This window comes from Mesocricetus auratus, unplaced genomic scaffold (genome assembly GCF_017639785.1).
Source record: "Mesocricetus auratus isolate SY011 unplaced genomic scaffold, BCM_Maur_2.0 Super-Scaffold_100676, whole genome shotgun sequence".
NCBI lineage: Eukaryota > Metazoa > Chordata > Mammalia > Rodentia > Cricetidae > Mesocricetus > Mesocricetus auratus.
This window is the reverse complement of record NW_024429266.1, coordinates 34,290,282-34,312,515: the sequence shown is the minus strand read 5'-3', so window position 1 is coordinate 34,312,515 and position 22,234 is coordinate 34,290,282. Positions and strand designations below refer to the sequence as shown.

The window sequence follows — 22,234 nt, the reverse complement described above, 5'->3', positions numbered from 1 at the left end:
AGTGTTCAACGGAACATTCAACAAAAGGTAATCTTGCTTAAAGAAAATTCACCAGGAAATAAAAATAAAACAAGCTAATTCAAGATTAACTGACATAAAAGAGAAGAGTATCTCCAGAGATAAGCTTTGCCCTCTCATATTAATGAGAGTAAATTTCAGTGCTAAGGTTAGGAAAACAGCTCTGAAAATTATCACTAAGTCTCATTAGTCAGGCCAACTGCCAGACCTGTCCAGAATAAAAGTCAGAGAATTGCTCAAGATCAGACACCTTTGTTACCCAACAGCTTATATTCTGTCTTTAGGAAAGGGACCTGGAACACAGTATATATTTAACTATTTAATAGTCATTAATTGTCTCTTCCAGAACTCTGTAGTAATTCCTCAAACTATGATTATACTTTCTCAAACCTAAATACTTCAATATGGCAGAAATAATGAAAAAATAGAAATGAAAGATGGTGGCTCTTGGCCTGTTTGCATATATGGAATATCAGTGCATGTGAAATAAAACAAGCTATAAAATATTTACACTACAGTAAGTTTTCAATATTATGTGGGCCTACATTGGCTTCAACACATGCTAAAGTGGTTCAAAGTAAACCAAATGGCTGGAATATGGGTGCTCCAAATAGTAAACTTGGAGAGAATATTTGCTAGCCTAATTTTTTAAAGGCATAAAGTTTTACAAGAAAATAAGAGAAATGAAGGAATTAAATTCTGACCTACATTTAGATAACAAAAACCTTATTTTAGAAAACACAACCCAAATCACAGAATTATAGACATTGACGACCACCACAGAAACAATAAATTACTTTTTATTTACTTACCATGTATCCATGAGTAAAATATTTATGCTTCATTAAATACATAACAGTACAATGTAAAAGCCCTAAAGCAGGACATATTTTTCAAATTCCTTCATTATTCTAAATTGTGTATTCCTTTAAATAATTGTGCCATCTTAATTACTTAAATATTGCAAAACAATAACACCTAATGATATGTAGGATACAAAATGCTATTGAACAATTCTTTGGGAATATGACAACTTAAATGTGTTTGGAGTGTTTCTGATTTGGGGACAGTGTGATCATCACTAAGCTATTCCTGATCTGAAATGGAAGGGGTTAACATTTCTTCCTTTGTCATCTACTTGAACCACTGGTCTGAATATAATTTATGTGGGATATACAAAGTTAAATTAGCCTTCTCTGACATCCACAAAAACATCAGCAGCTATGAAAAGGGTGTGTCTAAATCACTCAATACCAAGTACTCTCACAGTGACTGAAGCAATACTACCAATGCTCTGAAAATCCAGAGATCAGCAATAGTGCATAACTATGCCATCCAACTTGCCTAGACCAAATTTTACTGAGTTGCACACAGATAAATTTTATTAGCATACAATAACTGTGGCTGCTTGGTTATAACCCTGATGAACTTTAAATGTGGATTAACAGGCTACTGACCTGAACAAACAGGTTTAACAAGAAGCATACAGTGTTTTGTTTTACTGTAGCAGCAACAAATCCACAAATCATCCAATAAAACATAGGGTTTTCTTTCATTAGCTTACCTAGTTTAGTGGTGCCCTCTGGTGGGTACTCAGGAAACTGACCCTCTGAAGGGACACTGACAGTTCTCCTCAGACATCGCCCTTTGGTGGAATCTGTCTGTTGCTCCTGTCCTTCGACAGGTATCTAGCCAAGAGAAAGAAAGAAAACATAATAATGAACTTGTCTAAGTACATTCTGACTGAATAACATTTTTAATTAAAGAATACAGTAGTGTGGAATGAGATTTGAAAGTAGGAGAAATTTAAAATGAAGTGTAAGAGATGGTAAGATTACCAACCCTTTTACAGGACACAGCTCTTTAGAAAGAAAACTGAAGAATCAGGAAAGGCAAGTATGTAAATTAGCTTACCTGGAGACTGTACAAATCCTAGCTAGCTGTCAACCTGCTCTGGAAGCTCCGAGAACAAAATAAAACACCCACACAAATAAAAGCCTCCCTCTGTATCAGAAACTGGTTTATGAACTTTAATTTTATTTAATATTCAAAAAGGTAAATGTTGAAATAAAAGCTCACCATAAAAATTAAGTTTCAATGTTCTTCAAAAAGAGGGTTAGTTTTTTAAAGATTTTAAATAAAATCATCCAACTTTTATTCAGTAATAGAATCAAATGTATTTCCAATGCAAGCACAGATATTTGCACAGGTACAAAGAACAGCATATTTTATCTCAAGGGTGTGATTGTTTCTATAATAGTAAAAAAATTAGTTTCAAAAGCACACTGAATAGTGATTTGTATAAGTGAATGAGAACTATGAATTTTTAAAAACTCTATTCAGCAAGTTATTACTGTAGAATAATGCATGGCATTTTCAGGGGGTGGGGAATAGTAGTTTCCTCACATCTAAAAAAGATGCAGTCCAAGGCCCCAGTGAAGCAACTGATGCGTGGAAGCATAGTACTATATATGTACTTACATTGTAAGTTACATACCGTAAGAGATTCATAACAATAACTAATAAAACAGAACAAAATAAAGTTATTGAAATGTCTTTTTTTCTTCATTACTACCCCATACTTCAACAAACTTTATCATATTTTTATCTTTTCATTAAATGAAACAGAAGCACCTCACAGCTTCTCTTTGGCATCAGAAGACTACCAGCATCTCATCTACTCCTATGCTTTTGTTTTTCTGAAGTAAAATAAAAGATACCTAAAGACAAGCACCATCAGAATAGCACTATTTAAAGATACTGTGCAGAACACAACAACTTAAGAATTAGAATTGTTAACTTCTGGGTTTTTTGTTTTGTTTTTCAAGACAGGGTTTCTCTGTGTAGCTTTGGAGCCTGTCCTGGAACTAGCTCTAGTATACCAGGCTGGTCTTGAACTCACAGATATCTGCCTGTCTCTGCCTCCCAAGTGCTGGGATTAAAGGCGTGTACCACCAACGCCCTGCAATGTCTGGTATTTTTTAATAAAGTATTTCTGAATTATGTCTGGTCATGGATAAATAAAACTGTAGAAAACAAATCCATAGACTATTGTAATGCTGAATTTGGGAGTAATGGGTAAAGATATTTTACAAATGATATTTTTTAATTTTCATTACAAAGTGCATTAGTTTGTTAAATCGTGTCAGTAATTAATCAGTTATAAATTTTCTCATGCTTCTTGAATAATTTTTAAGAAATCTTAGTTAATAATGAGTTACATTTAATGCTAAGGAAGGATATAGGATCTATATTGCAACAAAGGTAGAACAGTTGGGGGTCTTTTCAGTCACTGGTGCTGAGTCAGATAATCTCTATGACATTGAAAGGTATGGAACTTAATTTATTCCTTATACTACATAAAAAACTAGTTTCCAGAACAGGCTGTAGCTCTAAAAGAGAAAAGTAACACAATAAGGCTTGCTGAATGGTATTGTGGTGATCGAGGATAGAGGAAAAATGTATTTAACATTAGACAGCACTAATGGGGAATGGGTAGGGGGATATGGACAATCCTGCACTATGAGGAATTATTATAATCATCTTCTGACACCTGAAGAACAATTTGTATCTTAAGGACAACAATCAACATGCATCACCAAATCAGAAGCAGGTAGACTTTCATATGACTTTCTGTAATGCTCAATAAACCAATCCCTGGTAATTGAGGTCAAAGACATAATAGCTTTTTGTCTGTTATGAAGCATCTAAAGAATAGCTATCAATGCACTTCCTTAATACTGAAAGTTTACACATTCTTTACAGTACTAAGTATTATTCTTCCTTCATTACATTAATTGTGCTTACTCTTTGTACAGTAAGAAACCAAAGGGCAGAATTAAGAAAAATAAAATTATAAAAACAGGTCATATAATCAATAAAGACAAAGTTCTTCCTAAACTACTAAATAATAAAAGCTCCATGTAACCTAAGTCATCAATCCCTTTCAAAAGTAATCATTCATCCCTTTCAAAAGTAAACTATATTGTCTTTACTTAAATAAAGAGTAGCACTGAAATGCTAAGTGACTTTTACTTTAAAAGGAAAAAGTAACTTTTACTTGCTCCAAAAGTACAAATAGGAGGCTGGAGAGATGACTAAGGGAGCTGGAGAGATGACTCAGAGGTTAAGACTACTGTACTGGCTGTTCTACCAGAGGTCCTGAGTTCAATTCCCAGCAGCCACATGGTGGTTTACAACCATCTGGTGCCCTCTTCTGGCCTGCAGGCATACATGCAGGCAGAATACTGTATACAAAATAAATAAATCTGCTTTTTTTTTTAGTAGAAACAAAGGGAGTAAATTTAGAAAAGAAAAAAATGGAATCATAGAGCAAATAAACATAACTATTTGTAATGGTTTTCAACTGTCTATTACCTGAATAAACATTTAATGTCTACAGAAACAATCAATAACTTATAGTAGTTCAGGGTAAGATAATTTTCCCCCTGTGGAATTTTATAAAGACCATATCCAAGAGAAAGGGATAGATACTTGTCTACTATATGCTTTGTTTCCAACTATAATGATGAAAACAACAGCAATAATAATAATGATGATAAATCAGTCTTGCTATCTGGGCCTAAAATTTATTATCAGTTATTTTCTCCAAGTCTTAACAGAGATGTTGCATTTCTAATGCTTAAAGTTAAACTACTATCAAATACTTTTTTCAAAGTATTTACTTTGAGAAGTTAGGTAATTTTACTCTTGATCCAAAGAAAAGAAAACATCATGAGATTTAAATTTCTTTTTTAAATGTGTTATTTATGTGTTTACGTGTGTGTGTGTGTGTGGGTGTGTGTGTGTGGGTGTGTGTGTGTGTGTGTGTGTTATTTGCATGGCCACATAAGCCGGGAGAGGGTATTGACATACCCTGGAGCTGAGGTTACAGGTAGCTGTAAACTACCTCTGAGTATGGTAACTGAACTCTGTAAAAGCAGCAAGTGTTCTTAACCACTGAGCCATCTCTCCAGTTTCCCTAATGTGAAATTTCTAGGAATATTTTATTATAACACTCTAGATTGCTCCTTAGCTATAATATTTCAAATACACCAATTTATTGGTATTCTCATTCCTTTCAAATGAACCAAATTAGAATTCGCAAATCTTAGAATTCTGCTACAGAGACAGTTTCAGATATCAATTTTCTCTATTCTGACTGCCCTAAATTTATTTTATCACTTCATACTATTGTTTTAAGAATTCCTCTTAAGAACTTACACATCTCCCAATTTCTATGACATGAGGATACTTTTGAACATTTCTTTTGCCTTGGACTAGGCTTCTGAATCACTCTGGATTCATAAATGAATGAATGAATGAATGAGTAAACAGATAGATAAATAACTAAATAAAGCAACATTTTAATTCCTGTCTTCTATAGAAGAGAAAAGGCAGAAACTATAAGGAATATGTGGCTTCAATAGCTTCTAAGATGTATTCCCAACAAAATAAAAAGCAAGTTCTGGTTTGTCTTCTTGGTTAATTGCAAACTGTCCATGACACCTGCAGTGCAAAGTGTTACATGTAATTTTTATGCTCACATAATGCATATATGCTTCCTATAAAATTGTCTTTCACCTTGTTTAGAATCATATGAAAATTAATTTCAATTTATTCTGAATTCATCAGATTTTTATAATTCCCATTCTCAGGCTCTGCCCACACTTCCTAAATCAGAAATGTGGTGGTAGAGCTCAACATTCTGTTTTAACAAGATGTGGTGTTCACTCATGGTTGACAGCCACTGCCTTAGGTGCAGTTTTCTCTCCTTCCTACCATGGATAAGCATTTCAAAGCATCATCTATAATAAGACTTGCAGCTGTTACTCAAACTGTACTAACCCAGGGGAGCTTTGACACCTTATCACTCCTAAGACATTATAGTCAGGCAAAGCTGAGGGCTGTTCATCTATTCCCCATCTCTAACTACTCTCTTCTTGAATCTTGCCCATGAGTACTTAGTAAACCAAGATACATAAACTACCTAGCTTTACTAAGCTTCAATTTCTGTGTTTTTGAGGTATGGTCTCCCATAGATTGCAGGAGTGCTGAAATGTTAAAGGAGTCTCTCACTGACAAGTCCAGGCCTCTCTACTCAGCATAACAATGAGTACCTCTTGTGTTCTCAATCCCTAGGTGTTCTCTGGAAAATCTTCCCTACAAAAGCATAATAGAACCCTTGGCCAAGATCTCCTGGATAGCCTCCTGTTCAGTAGATCTACACTTCTCCAGAGGTTCTCTGCTTCCTCAGCTTGAAGTTTGGATCACTGTGTCTCAATTGAGAAATGGTACATGGCAGGGAGCTGCAGCGAAGCGACCACTGCAGTGTTAGGCTGCCTGTTATCCAATGGTGAATAAATATGTATCCTGGGGAAGAGGCTGGTTTCATTGTTTACACAATATGGACTAGTCTTCTAGCAGTTATTCTATCATAGCCTGTGCCCAGTACTTACTTTCTTTTATCCAAATTCTTACAACTGTTTCCTTACTGCTATCTGCCCCTTAAGTCTACATTTTACATACATACAAGTTCAAAGTGCAAATATGATCATGTCATTCTGAGGCTTAATGCCCTCCAGTGGTCCCCCTTTGCTCTAGCAGTGATTTTCAAAGGAGAGGTGTTATATTTGCAGGGGAAGAGAACATTTTCTACTTCAACTAGAACAATTTCTACTTCTATCTGCCCTTCAGGAATTGTATAGAAGCATTTCTACAATGATAGGGTTCAGAAGTACTACTCCATAATAGAGAAAGCTCCTCAACAGAATACACAGGTTTCCCACAACCTGGTCACTCACTTTGTGTCCAATTTCAGGATTTACAGTTCAGGAATACCAAATTGCTTGCCCTAATATAGCCCCTATTTTACATTTCAGTGCCCCTGTTTTATTTATTCTCTCAACTTTAAACACCAGCACTCAGTTCTTTTCTATTCTGTACCTGTCAGATAAACTCCTATTCATCCTAAGGTTCAGAATAGACACTGACACTTCCAGGACTCTTCCCTCTGCACTAATGCCATAATTGGCCATTAAAATATAATTGCCTTAGCTTCCTCCCATAACAATCTTTCATCACTCTAGTTATTATACTGATTTATAACTTTCAACTAATTTCACGTAAATTAACAGTTTGTACCTTACTACCCAATCCCCAAATCTTAAAATAGTCACAAACCACAAATGAATGAATAAATCTTTTATAGCAGGATAGGGACCATTTTAGGCAAAGAAAAAGCATAGTATCGGGGAAGAGGTTAGTTAGCATGCATTTTTAAAAAAGATTTATTTATTTATTACGTATAAAGTATTCTGCCTAATGCAAGCCTGCATGCCAGAAGAGAGCACCAGATCTGATTACAGATGGTTGTGAGCCACCATGTGGTTGCTGGGAATTGAACTCAGGTCCTCTGGAAGAGTAGTCAGTACTCTAACTTCTGAGCCATCTCTCCATCCCTAGCATACATTTTTAAAATGTGTTTTGGAAGAGGAAAAGGACAAATGCCAGGAGCTTCTAAGAGATAGAAGCAGAGAATAATACCAAAATATATCATGACCACACTTAACACCACATATAATTCAAAGAGCATTGGGAAGCCACCCACGGCTTTAGATATAAGAAAGGCCACTTTTTTCTTCCAATATAGACTATAGATTAATATTTAGAGCCTTCATTTTTAAAATCAAATACCCTTTTTTAATAAGCTTTCTTTGACAATTCCCCACTACCAGTAAACTCTAAATGATATATGTAGTTAAATCAAGGTTCTTTAGTTAACACATTCTTTCTAATTTCTACTTTAACTGTATTATCATCAAATATCACTTTTTAAAATATTTTATGTGTATGCATATAGGCCCAAACACATACATATGGGCCACGTGTACACAGTGTCCATAGAGGGCAGAAGAGGGTATTAGATTCCCTGAAACTGGAGTTACTGATGGTTGTGAGCCATCCAATATGGTGCTGGGACCTAAACCTGAATCCTTTGCACAAGCAGCAGTACTTGCAGGTAGAATTTTCTGTCCTGCCAGCTCCCAAATAACCACATACAGACTTATTACTAATTATAAATGTTCGGCCGATAGCTTAGGTTTGCTATTAACTAGGTCTTGCAACTTAAATTAATCCATATTTCTTATTTACATTCTGCCATGTGGCTTGGTACCTTTCTTAGACATGGCAAATTCATCTTGATTCTCTCTGCGTTTTGTGGCAACTCCACTCTCCTTCATCCCAGAGAGCTTTCTCCCTGTCCACAAGCTCCACTTAACCTCTTTCTGCCTAGCTATTGACCATTTAGCTCTTTATATAACCAATGTGAGCAACAATTCTGCAATTGTTCTGCAAGTACGTTAGCTGCTCAGTCATCTCTTCAGTGTCACTTTTTGTCTTATTTCTATTACCAAGTTACTTATAGAAAAGAACTGTGTTTCTATCTTTGTAATTCCTAACACAGAAAATGCACAAACAGGCAAACATTACATTTGTTAAATAACTAGAAAATTATTCTAAATGAAATATATATCATGGGTACCTACCAGGGTTTACCAGTTCATTTTTAGCTGTTTTGCACAAAGTCTAACTGTTATTTTCATCAATGTATCTAAGGATAAATATGTCTTCAAGCAAAATACATTTTGAAATTACATTGTGCCTACCTTACTACCTACACACCTAGCATCCAACATTTAAAATCCAAACAATGGGAACCAAAGAGATGGCTCAAGTGTTTAACAATTCCTGTTGCTCCTCCAGAGGACCTAAGTTCAATTCCCAGCATCTATACAGCAGCTCACAACCATACATAACCGTAGCCCCATGGTATCCAATACTCTCTATTGGTGTGGAGTTATACATGCAGACAAAACATGCATATACATAAAATAAACAAATAAAACTCTTTAAGAACTCCGAAACACGGAAAGCATATTTAGCTTTGAGAAAAATGGAGTTAAGTTTATCTTGATAAGTTAATACTGCTAAAAGAAACTCACAAACTTGGGTTTCTTTGTATTTTTATGTTGGCTACACCTGAAAGGAACATGACTGTTTTCTCTATCACTTCCCCTCCACTCCTTATCTGTAATTTTCTTGATCTTCTCTCTTGAAGGGAAAACTTATTTATTCTTCAACTCCTCATACACAAATGTGTCTGTCCTGGCACAAAGAAGAAGAAAACCTATGGCATTGCTATAGGGGGTAAAGGGAACACAGAGTGGGGTACTTAACTGAGCAGGAACATTTTTGTGATGAATTGTACATGGGTACTGCATATACCTTGTTTTTTTTGTTTTGTTTGTTTGTTTGTTTGTTTGTTTGTTTGAGACAGGGTTTCTCTGTGGCTTTGGAGGTTGTCCTGGAACTAGCTCTTGTAGACCAGGCTGGTCTCGAACTCACAGAGATCTGCCTGCCTCTGCCTACTGAGTGCTGAGATTAAAGGTATGCGTCACCACCGCCCAGCACAACTTGTTTCCTGATGTTGTACTATCTGTTCTTAAACTATAGTCCTGATCTGAACAAAATACAGGCAAGGACAAAAAGATGGCAAATGGTCTGTTTTTGTCACTCCTTGCTAACAGCAATAATGAGAGACAACAGAGTAGCTAAATCAAACATCTTAAATTATATTTTTACTTAAATTGGGTAATTATAAATCTTCTATATTAATATTTACTCTGTGAATTTTTATTATTCATTTTAATGAAACAACACAATTTTGAAAGGGCTGAACTTTACTGAATGTTTTAATAAAATTAAATATAATAATACTAAAATACTGGAAGTGGAGAGGAAGATGTTATTAAGTGAGGGAGATTTTTCAATGGATGAAAAGAACAACGAAGTCCTTTATGGAAGCACCTTAGCTGAGCCCTTTCAAGTAATCACTGCTTACTAAATGAAAGAAGAAAACTGAAATCACTTTATTATTACTACCTTATATTTATCAAATTTAGAATGATGGAAAGAATGATTTATTTATTTTTTAATAAATAAAAATTTATTTAGAGATAAAGATATGAAGGGTGAAGCAAAAGAAGAGAAAAATTATGTAGGAAAATATAAATGAGAACTAAGAAATGCCTCCTGTTCCATCCTTCTTCTGAACACAGATTTCAGGAGGAACACCTTCTGAATGGGTCCTCTATCCACTACATCTTTTTAGTTTAGAAATCAATACAATTAGTGTTTTACTGATTCAAATATTTTCTTCTCCTTATCTGCTATTTTGTCTCTTCTTTACCAAGACCACAGTCATTTTTTATGCAATGGAGGTGGACTTGGATGTAAAAGGATTGATATGTTAAGAAAGTTTGAAGAATTAAGTAGTAAACGGTATGTGATAAGTTCAAAAGGATTTCTCCCTCCTTTTGTCCCCTCCCTTCTCAGTGGTCTCAAAAACAGAAGTGGGTGTTTATTCTCTCTTCTTTCTTTCTTTCTTTCTTTTTGGGACAGGCTGTATTCTTTTGCCTTTCATGCAGTTATGATTCACTGGCTTATAGAAACGCTGCTTTCATCTACTGTCTCAAGGACTACCGTTATAGCTGCTTTCTGCTGTTGCTAGCTCATGGGTACTTCTCTGCCCTTCAATAAGGTCCTTATTTGTCCCATACTTCTTTAAATTGCCCATTTATCAAAATCTTTCCATTAGCTGAGTTTGAAGTCTGCTTTCATTGGGTTTTATCTTACTTAGGGGTTCTACTACTATGATGAAACACAGTTACGAAAAGTGACATGGAGAGGAAAAGTTTTATTTCAGCTTACAGTTTCACATTACAGTTCATCACTGAGGGAAGTAAGAGAAGAAACTCAAACACAGCAGGAGCCTGGAAGCAGAAGCGGAGGCCAGAGAGGACTGCTCCTCATGACTTGTTCAGCCTGCTTTCTTAGGACCACCCATACAGGGTTGACACAATTCACAGCGAGCTAAACCCTCCCACATCAACCAAGAAGAGTACCACAGGCTTGCCCACAGGCCAATCTGGTAAGGGCATTTTCTCCATTGAGGGTCCTTCTTCCAAAATGACTCTACCTTGTGTCAAGATGACATAAAACTAGTCAGGACAGGAATAAACAGATATAATTTAGTCCCTCTAGACCACTTGCAAAACCAAGTTTCCACAACTTAAAACTTTCCCATTCCAAATTTATCAACTTGGTATGATTTTCATTGTTTTCTTATTCAAAATCCAGCCCTCTCTTGTGGAACTTGCTATTTCACTGCAGCAACGAAATTATGACACTAGCACCCATTTAGACTGCAGTTTATGGTTGCTAGAGCCTGTATTTATATAATGCAACTTTATCAAAATACAAATAAGAAATACAAAATTTCAGAAATGTGCTTACAAATGAATAGTAGCTTTGCTTCTTACCTCCTTCTCCTTGTTGAGCAACACCAACTGGCTGTCTGTGAGGATGCAGTACTTCCTTTCCCATGATGTTGTCTCAGTGTAGGGTGACTGACCACAAGACAGACGATGGGTGGGTGGTCCTTTTACATCTGTATAGCAAAAGAGAAACACAAATGAACAAACCATTCTCATACCTGGGATACCAGTATTTGAAATACAAGATTCTCTAAAGGCAAATTAACAGAAGTGATTCTAAACATGAATCTCAAACTATTATAATGGAGTAAGGAAGACTTGGTCCTACAATCTTCAGAGAAGCTCAAACATTCCAGAAGAAAACTTGGCACAAACTTGATACAGTTAACAACATAGTATTTAGACTTAAACAATAGGAGGCTGCTCCAAAGCTAAGCCAATGCTACTCAAAATGAAATGGGGATAACACAAAGAAAAGAAGAAAGGAAAAAGATGCCCAGCCTTTGGACAAAGAGGATGTTAATGTACATTTTAAAAATACAATTAATCAAAAATTGAGTGAGTAGCCAGGCAGTGGTGGTGCATGCCTTAATCCCAGTACTCAGGAGGTAGAGACAGGCAGATCTCTAAGTTTGAAGCCAACCTGGTCTACAGCGAGAGTTCCAGGATGGTCAGAGCTACACAGAGAAACCCTGTCTATAAAAACAAAAAAGAAAAAGGAAAAAAAAATCTAGCGAGCAGGGTTAAGAGCAGACTGACTACTTCAACAAAATGAATTTATATTCATAAGAATTGGAGCTACTTAAACTATAACATCACATTACCACTAGAGGCCACTAAGATCTTAAGATGTACAAAATGATTTCCTCAAGGAAAGATCTAAAGATGTATTACGCCATGCATCTTAAAAGGTGAGGGTGTTCTAACATTAAACAAAATGTTAACAATCCCCAAGTCCCAATTGATCACTATTACCCTTTGCTCCTTTAAAGTGTTTTAATATAAACTCTTGACTCATTTATATTGTGAAATGTGGATCATACCTTAATAACTACACATTAGATGATTAAATAAAGTTTTATGATAGTCCCTTACATACAATAAAAGTTGTTAGGCCACAAAACAAAATCAACTGCTTCAAGCGCCTTATTTATTGCTACTAAGATATGCTACAGGAGCAATCCAAACTGAAGACAGTAGAAAACAAATACCTAGAAGGACAAGGGCAAGGCTGCTGTAAATCCTAAATAGCATGTATGAATGGCATTGACTTCAATAAATGCAAATGATTTCCAACTGTCTCAGGTTATAATTACCCAAATAGCAAAATTAGGAAGGTATGTGTAGAAAGCTACAGCTCAGTGGTCAAAGCTCTTAAGTACATATCTTTCCTCTCAAATCCCATGTGTTAAATAATACCTTTCTTTTTTTTCTGGCTTAAATTCTTAGTATCTATAAGCCTATCTAACTATGTCTTATTTAGGGAGCTCACCAATTCCTCCAAACCCAATTCAAGATCTAAGAACCCATAATACTAAGAGTTTGGCTAAATATAGTACTGATTCATAGGAATTTACTGCCTCAGCATCCTATTTCTATCTGTTCTGTAAAATACATAGTAGTTACATATGGCATTTATAGAACCTCCACTCTTTACCTATAGCTTTCCCTTTGTTAGTCTAAGCATCATTATTTAATGTTAGAACTGCATGAAAGAAAAATACATTCTTAATCCTTTGGATATGTATATAATATTATTGTTTAAAGTTATGCCAAATGTGGTAAGAGTCATATGTTTTAGACAAATCAGTTACATTTTATCACAGTGTGAGCTTAATTCCAGAGTCAAATATTAAGACAACTTAAAGCACGAGAGATAGAAAACAATGACCTAGACAAGTTTTATTCAAATAGCTAACTATATTACACAAGTAAGGCATGTATAACCTAAACTCTACTGTACTTTATGACTGATACTACAACACAATTCTATTAATAAACCCTACCCTTTAAAAATTAGAATTTTAGACACTATAAATGTTTCCTGCCAAAATATAAATCTATATTAGCATTAACCTTAAGAAAACAAAATTATCTGTGTGATCCTGAGTAGTTTTCTTAATCCCCCAACATTTTCCATTTGTGTAGCCTGAACTTTATTCTAGTTTCTTCATTTATGTGAAATTTTGATCCCCAGAATCATTTAAGTTCATTGCTAAATGTAGGATGAAATAGGAAGCATCTCAAAAACTTTGTCTAAAATGAGAGATTGATGAATCATCCCAGGGGCCAGTATGGTTTATTTTCATAGCTATTTCCAGAAGGTTTTTATTATATATATATAGTTTTAATAACTACATGGAAGAAAACAGAGAAATAATTATTATGTTCTGCTTAGTATTTATGGATTAAGATTTAAGAAATACTTTAACAAAAACAGCAACAACAACAAATCCCCAACATTTTTTAAAGTCTATAAATTTAATTTAGTCTATAAATTTAACTTAGTCATTCTATCTATCTCTTTGGCTAACTGAAAGATTAATAGCAAGGTCTGCATATCGAGAATTATAAGAACAGAACAAGTTCAGGTTTTTGCCCTAGTTCACCTTAACAGTTCTACCAATCTTCATTTTTGACTCTAGTGACTTACTTCTAATTCTGACTTTCAATTATTTTTAGTACCTAAAATTCACTAGGGAAAAGCATAACAGACTTACAGAGAAGATTCTTAATAGCAAAATTAGAAACAATTTTAGATTTGCTTTGAGAATACTAAGGACATGACATGCTGGCCTCATTACAAAAATTAAATAAGTTTAGAAACATTAAAAAGAATCCAAAGTAAACTTCTACAGAAAACACTTTAAGACTGGATATTACCTTGTAGCCTTAAAATTATCAATTTTTTTATACCACGATCCCTTAAGACTGAGAAACTACTGAGGATATATTTATATAGGTCATGTCAATATTAGAAACTAAAATTTACCACATATCAATATTGAAATACGCTTTAATGAAACATAACTATTTTTAATAAAAAATCTAAAAGAATGACACAGTTTTTACATTTTTCAAATGTCCTCAAAGACTGGCTGAATAGAAGACAACCCAGTTCTTTTGTTTTTCTATACCCAATTGGTTGCTGTCGTTTTTTTGGTTGATATATAAGAGAAAATCAGGACTTAGATATGAAGGTTAAAACAGCAGTAGTATTTTTATAGTATCTTCAAATAATTATGGGCATTCTTCAACATAGTACCAAAACCTGATAAGAATTTTTGCAAGAGTAAGCAGGAATCAGTACAATGTGGAATCTGAAATGACAGCAATAAACTTTTCATATAAACACATCTAAAAAAATCAATGGTATATATTTTCTTTTGAGTAGCTCTTTTTACCCCATATGTATGAGTTTATAAACAGTATTGATCATTCAGAAAATACTGGTTGGCTTTGATTGCTAATTTTCCAAACGATGACATTTATACACTGTAGAAATAACCTACATTCATCAATCTTTGCAATTGTCTTGCTCTGATCACAAGTTCTTTGGATTCAAGGAAGCTGTCAAGCTCAAGGCAACAGATGGAAATTACCCAAACTGTAATTTTCGTTTTAGTCATGAATTTTTCTATAGCAATAAATACTGTTGGTTGTTTCCCCTGAAATAACAGTCTCACGTCTTTCCTTTTCTGGAAAATGTCTGTCATATAGCATACATGAAATGACCATGACCTGTTGTAGAATGATATCCTGTGAGCAAACTAGCCTTTCTCTTAATCAGAATAGTGACCATTTTCAAGAGACCCTGAGATAGGGTTTGTTGACTACTGATGTTTCCTATTAGAAGGGGTTGCTGGGGAAAGTCAGTGAAACCACACCTGAGATTCTGATGACTCCCCCCAAATGTCTCCTGGCTATCTATGCAAGTCTGTTCTGATTGCATGTAGTCTTGTGGTCTTGGGAAGTGTTAAGAGTATAGAGAATAGAAAGGATTGCAGAAGGGGAAAATCCATTTAAGCAGCAATGGAGAAGTCATGATCCATGCTAGTTAAGATTTTTGAGTGCAGCAGCTTTGGGGGTCCTACACATTCCTACAAGTAGTCCCTTATCCATGCTCTATCAGTAGTTCTAAACTCACTGGTTCCCTAGACTAAACTCTGATGGAACTGTACTTTGGGTTGTTGTTTCAGTTTATAAGGATGGGTAGGTGTTGCTGACATTTTCCCAGTGAAGGAATTTGTACAACTACCTTTCAGTCTTATGAAAACTTTAACTTAGAAAGGAGGTCCTAGGAGTCCAGGGTTTCACAGATCAAAAGCTAGAAACATCCACCCATATGTTGATAGGAAGCCAATGGAGAACTATAAGAAAACTGGCTATGTATTATAAAATCAAGTGAGTGAATAAAGACCAGACATTTTGGCAAATGGGAGATTAATATAATGGGCGGGTCTAGAAATGATTACAATCTGCATTAAATTGTTCAAATTGGAAATAGTAAGAGAGCTTATGTGACCCACATTTTGAAATAGGAATCAGGACTGGTAATTCTCTAGCAGTCTGGGTTGAACAGCACAAAAGAGGTGAGAAAATAGAACAATGAATAGAATTACAAACTGATAAATGCTCATAAAGTAAATTATGTAATTATGATTCTGCTTTAACTTTAAAGAGAAAATCCAACACAGTTTTCAAAAAGGGAATAAAACCTAAAAGGGAAGCCAATTTTAAAAGATTCAGTGCAACTCATTTTTCCCCAAGCAATCTCAAAATAACATTTACAATACTTGGGTTATTTGGTATACTAGTAAATCTAAACTCTTGTCTCCTTCAAATGTTTAACTACCTAACAAGAAATTAGTGTTATCTTGTGTTAGCCCTTCTTTGTAATGGATACCATGGCATCTCACATAATGAAGATGAAGCTGCAACTTTCATTAGGCACAGACAATACCTAATGAAATGTCAGTTTTCCCCTCATACTTAGGGAAGTATAAAAAAAAATAACAGAATTAGTAAAGGGATGTGATTAGAAGTGGAAAGGGAGCGGAAAGAGAAAAGGACAAGTCTAAGGCCCATACAGTAATGTCACACACAAAAAAAAAAAATGCTGTAGGAAACACTTTTGTATATTTTCTTAAAACTCACAAAAGTTGCTTTTAAATTAAAATTTACATGTGGCTGTTTTTTATTTCAAAAATATAATTAGGTTGGAATGTAACCAACAAGATCCATTGTAAATTACTGTCTTTTACAGTAAGCGTGGCAGAAATTTCACAGAGACACTGCCAGGCAATAGAAACCCACCAATTCAATCAATCTTAGTACCTTTTCACCTGATCTTAGTGTACTTAAAAAGCAAACAGAAAAAGGAAAAAAGGAAAAAAAAACAGTTTGGGGAAAATTTGCCTATTTAGATTGAGACTTTTAATACATTAGTAAAGAAATACAATCCAAATATATACTTGTCATAAACTGTTAAGGAAATATAGATCTATATTTTCATTTATGTGTGTTTTTATTTTCATGCCAGAGTTCACCTGGCTTAGAAAATGGTATATTCCTATAAACTCTGAAATTCAATGGCCACGCCTTGGGTTCTAATCTCAGAGAACAAGAAATACTTTATGAAGTCTCAGATTAGGGTGATCACTTATTATACAAGTAAACAAAATGGAATAGCTTTAAAACAGAGCAATGCTCATTAAGTTACCTTAAAGAATTCACTGTTTTAAAAATACAAATTAAGTATATTTCTTTTTAATCAACATTCATAATACATTTAGCAAGTCAATTTAAAAGATGCATTTTTAGAAGCAATTTTCCCAATAGATATTAAAATCACTGTCACACAGCTTTAAAAGTATCTTCTACCTTTCTATAGGCAATTTTCCTCCATAGTGTTGAAGAAGACTGAACTTAGGGCTTTGAGCACATTAGGCAAGTACTAAGCTACAGTCTCAGAGCCTAGAGATGGCAATAGTGATAGCATGCTGGTCAGGAACATTCTACAAGATATTGAAGATAAATGACCTACTCATTTTTAATTACTGTATTAATGGTATAATGCTTACAACCTACCATAGGTACCATCAATTCAGTCTCTTTACTATATTTATGTTAATATATGTATATGCTCATAAATACAGGTCACATGTGTGCATGTGTGTGAAGGCCAGAAGTTAGCTATGTCTATCATTTCCCACTTTTTTAGATTACATTTATCTCTCTATGTTCATGTACACACACATGCATACCACAATGAACATGTGGAGGTCAGAGGACAACTTGTGGCTGTCAGTCCTCTCCCTCTAGCACATGGATCCCAAGGATGGAACTCAGGTTGTCAGGGTGCACCTTTATCCACCAAGCCATCTCATTGGCACACAACTCACTTTTTGAGACCAGGTGTATTACTAAACTTAGAACTCTCAGTCTCAGCAGTAGTTCTAACTCTATTGTACCACAAGGACAAATGAGCTCTCTAATAAGTATTGAGTTCTGTGAAGAGAAAACTTGTTTTTGGTATTTAAAAAAATCTTATATGTAAAGAAGGAAACATTGCCTTTAATAACAAAGTTCACTCGAATTTCCTATTATCTATATATTCTAAGATAGGTGGGATTTGAAGCAATTCCTATGATGTTCCTATCTTGTTTCATCTACGTCTTTCTTTGCTTTAGTTGTTGTATATGGCCCCTGATCACACATGCTGCCAACAGTAGGCAGAGAAAATCACACTCTTGTCTTTCACTTCTCAGACATGCATTAGAAAGATTAAGTTCCCTAACTCCCACATTGGGTCAAGTACTGCTTAAGCAACTATATGACACTAGTAATTAAATTGAGTTTATGAATGCTGTTAATGTCAAGATGATAAATAGTAGTCAACTGCAGACTATATTTTAATTGCAACAGACCAAATACACCTGTTGTTCTTATTAAACCTCTTAAACAGAAAAACACAAAATGCACAAAATAACCCATTTATATTTTAACTCTAGGGAAAAATAGTCTATATGTAATTTTTCTTAAAGTATTATGTTGTATTAACAAAAGAATAAGAAAATAGTAGTCTGGTTGTTTAAAATATGACGACAATGTTCTATTATTATTAAATGACCAAAACTGTAGGTCCTTTTTGGGTAACATGATTGTAATAGGTAGAAAAATGAACTATACTAAAAATCTCAAAAGCATGTCACATGCAATCATTTTATTATATTTAGTGTCTCTCCCTATATTAATATACCCCACACTGTCTATATTTTAGTTGAATCTTATCACTTTTCTACAGGGGCAGATGTTGTGGGGAAAGGCTAGAGCTTGCAATCAATGTCTGGGCTTTTAAAAACTGGCTACACAGCCTACACTGTGACATTATCGCTACATAAGAAAGCAGACAAGCTCTTAAGGTCTGGCAACATTAAAAATATTTTAATGGCTCTACCTGTCTCTAAAGCACAGTGCCAACTGGTATAAAATTTGTATGCATCTTTCCTGAATTGTAACCTGTTTGGATCACAAGTCACTGCATACACAGTGAAAACGGTAACAGTCTTTTTTAAATGAATCCGGCCATTCATTGTTAAAGGAACAACCTAATTCAATGAGTTTTGCTCTCATGCAATATGCTGATCTGAATTAGAAGTGAAAACTCATTCATTTTTACAAAACAAAACAAACAACAACAAAAGCTTCAAGGAGGAGAAAGGGAAGAAACACCTAGAGTAGAAGGCTACAAAGCAGTAAAAAGCAACATTTAACTTTTTCTTTGTGATATATCAATGTAAGTATATAGAACAGTCTTCTTAAACTTAATCCATTTCTGAAAATGTGCCAGATGGCAAATCTTAATACAACAAGAGGAAGTAGCCTATGATTTTAAATGAGAAAATAAAATTTAACAAGTTCATATAAAACTTTTTAAAATTTATTATTTTATATTTTATGCATGTAAACCTGCATGTCAGAAGAGGACATAAGATCCTATTATAGATGGTTCTGAGTCACCATGTGGTTGCTGGGAATTGAACTCAGGACCTCTAGAAGAGCAACCAGTACTCTTAACTACAGAATCATCTCTTCAGCCCCCACATAAAACCCTTAATTTCCCCCAAAATGTTATACGTAACTCATAAAGATTTTGTATTAAAATGCCAACACAAATTCTTTGATGTTTAATGAATGTGTTGATAAGTATAATTATAGTATCAGATACATGTTCCCATTCTATACTGCACACGTTATAATATTAATAAATAACAATTTATTAAAGATAGATGATGAATGTTAACAAACACTAAAAAATTAACTAAAGACTTTCTAAATAACTATCACCATGACTGGAGTTGTCTTTTCTCACAAATAAAAATGCATATGCATAGTACATAAGGTCTCTTGCATGGCCAAGGTTATATCTTTTGTCTTTTTGCCTTTGCTACCTCATCAGTTTTTATCATGTCTTCTTAGGAGGAGTTGTCTCATTCTTCCTAGGCTTGCACAGATTTTCATTATTTTAAAGATGGTAAAACTGAAGTCGGGTATGGTGGCTCACTCTTATAACCACACCACTTAGGAGTCTGAGGCCAGTCTGAGCATACAGTAAGTTCATGACTAACTTGAAACTACAAAGTGCAATCCTATCTTGGGTGGATGGATGGACAGACAGACAGATATTGCACATTTTTAAAAAAACAAAATCATCAAAAAAATTCTTTAGGAAAAAGAGCTGATATAGGACAGTGTGTACCTACTGCATATGCCCTCACCCAGATTCTTGAACAATTTGTGGTTTGGGGCTCAAATACACATGTGTGTTCCTTTTAGTAATACTTGATTTATTACTAGTTAATTTAAGCTTTAAAAAATCCCCTAGTCAGAATAGTGAATATTTAGATAATGAAGTTAAAGTATGAGGACACACATTCACACTATAGAGAATAAAACAGTGAATATAAAGAAGAAATGATATTTGAAGGTCACAAAAGACAAAAGGTAAAAATAAAAGTGTTGTAGTTTGAATAAGAATGGCTTCCATAGGCTCTTATATTTAAATACCTAGTACCCACTTGGTGAAATTGTTTGAGAGCCTTCTAGACCTTGCCTTACATACCTCTAGATCTTGCTGTTCATTTACATCTTGCTTTGTTTTTGTTTTTTTCAAGACAGGGTCTCTCTGTACAGTCTTGTCTATCCTAAAACTTGCTCTGTAGATCAGGTTAGCCTCAAACTCATAGAGATCCGCCTACCTCTGCCTCCCAAGTGCAGAGATTAAAGTCATATGCCACCACTTCCTGACCTCATTTATATATCTTTTATAATACCCACTAGCACTGTTTCCTTGACTTCTGTGAACCATTATAACAAATAAGTCAAAATAAAAAAAAGGGTACATGAGAGACCATCTGATTTCTATACTCAAATTGGTCTTAAGTACCAGAGGCCCAGGAATTGCAAATGAATTAAGAAGTGGAGGCAGTATTATAGAACTGAGATCTTAATCTGTAGAATTCATGATAACAATAGATAGTCGGTAACAAAATCCAATAGAATGTAGAATATTCAGTGGTGTCCAAAGACTGAGAAAGTTGGCTGTTGGTAGACTGACTGACTGTCTGTCTGTCTATCTGTCTGTCTGTCTCCCCACCTCTTACCCTCTTCCCCCCCTCATTACAAGTGTGACAAACTATTCTTCCTTAGCAAGTGATATTACCTTTCTAAAACCATTGTCCCAATTTCCTTCTTTTATAAGGGAATGGCATCGTGACTGTATATCTAAGCTGAAAATTTTAAAACCTGATTCAAAGTAAAGGAATGTTTTACTAAAGGGGTTTTATATGTAAAGGCTAGGTGGTAGCCTATAGGAAAGCCTATTTTTTAAGTGTGAATACATGAGTTACTTAAAAATACAAAAACAAGTAGGAAATAAAACTTCTGAAAAAGTTGAAAGTTTATTAATACCTTTGTGAGCATAGATTAGAAGAAGGTGGGGTGTGAATGAGACTAGAAAAGCTAAATGTTCTTTATTTTCATTCATGTAGCTTGGACCAGTTCATCAACCAATTATATTAAAAATTAAACTTAAAAGTAACATTATCTACCTTAATAGCTAGGTCCTACCAAATTACAAAATGGTTAAAAGGAAACTTCAAAATTATGGTGCTTAAAGTCAGCCCCATGGACAAAAAAGAAAACAAATATTAAAACCTTCAATACCTCTATAATTTTATCTTTCTACCATGGGGTACACTATAAGTGATATAGAAATGCTAACTCTAAGTGAGTTTCTAGAGTCATAATCTCATCTACTATTTGTAACAAAAAGACTAGGACATTGCCTATTTAGGGGGAGTTTAACTATATTTGAAGAACACAGAGATCAGAAAAGAAAACAAACTGCACTTAATATTCCAGCACTTGATTCAGAGGATCATGATTTTGAGGCCTGTCTTATATGCTACAAAGTAAAACTTCTCAAAAGTAGGGTATCCTAATCACTGTTCTACTGCTTTGAAGAAACACCATAATCAAGGCAACTCTTCTAAAAGAACACATTTAATGGGAGACTTGTTTACAGTTTCAGAGGTTTAGTCTATTGTCATCATGGCAGGAAGCATGGTGCTGGAGCAATAGCTGAGATCTAATTATATCCTGATCCACATGCTGAAAGTGAGATACTGGCCTTAGCATGGGCTTTTGAAACCTCAAAGCCCACCCCTAAGTGACACACTCCTTCAACAAGACCACCCCTCCTAATCCTTCTAATCCTTTCAAACAATGCCAATTCCCAGTGACTATGCATTCAAATGTATGAGCATATAAGGACCATTTTTATCCAAATCATCACAGAGGGAGAAGCTGATTAT

General features: G+C 34.6%; 1 protein-coding gene across 5 annotated transcripts in view; it reads right to left on the bottom strand.

Annotated features, from left to right (window-relative positions):
* Positions 1-22,234, bottom strand: part of Rasal2 (RAS protein activator like 2) — a 254,408-nt gene that overhangs the window by 125,213 nt on the left and 106,961 nt on the right. For all 5 annotated transcript variants that reach the window (XM_013114316.3, XM_005071319.4, XM_005071320.4 and 2 more), the window contains exons 2-3: positions 11,403-11,530; positions 1,583-1,706 (exon numbers count right to left, since the gene is read on the bottom strand). In XM_013114316.3, the coding sequence (XP_012969770.1) occupies positions 1,583-1,706; positions 11,403-11,530 (252 nt within the window). The remainder of the gene's footprint in view (positions 1-1,582; positions 1,707-11,402; positions 11,531-22,234) is intronic.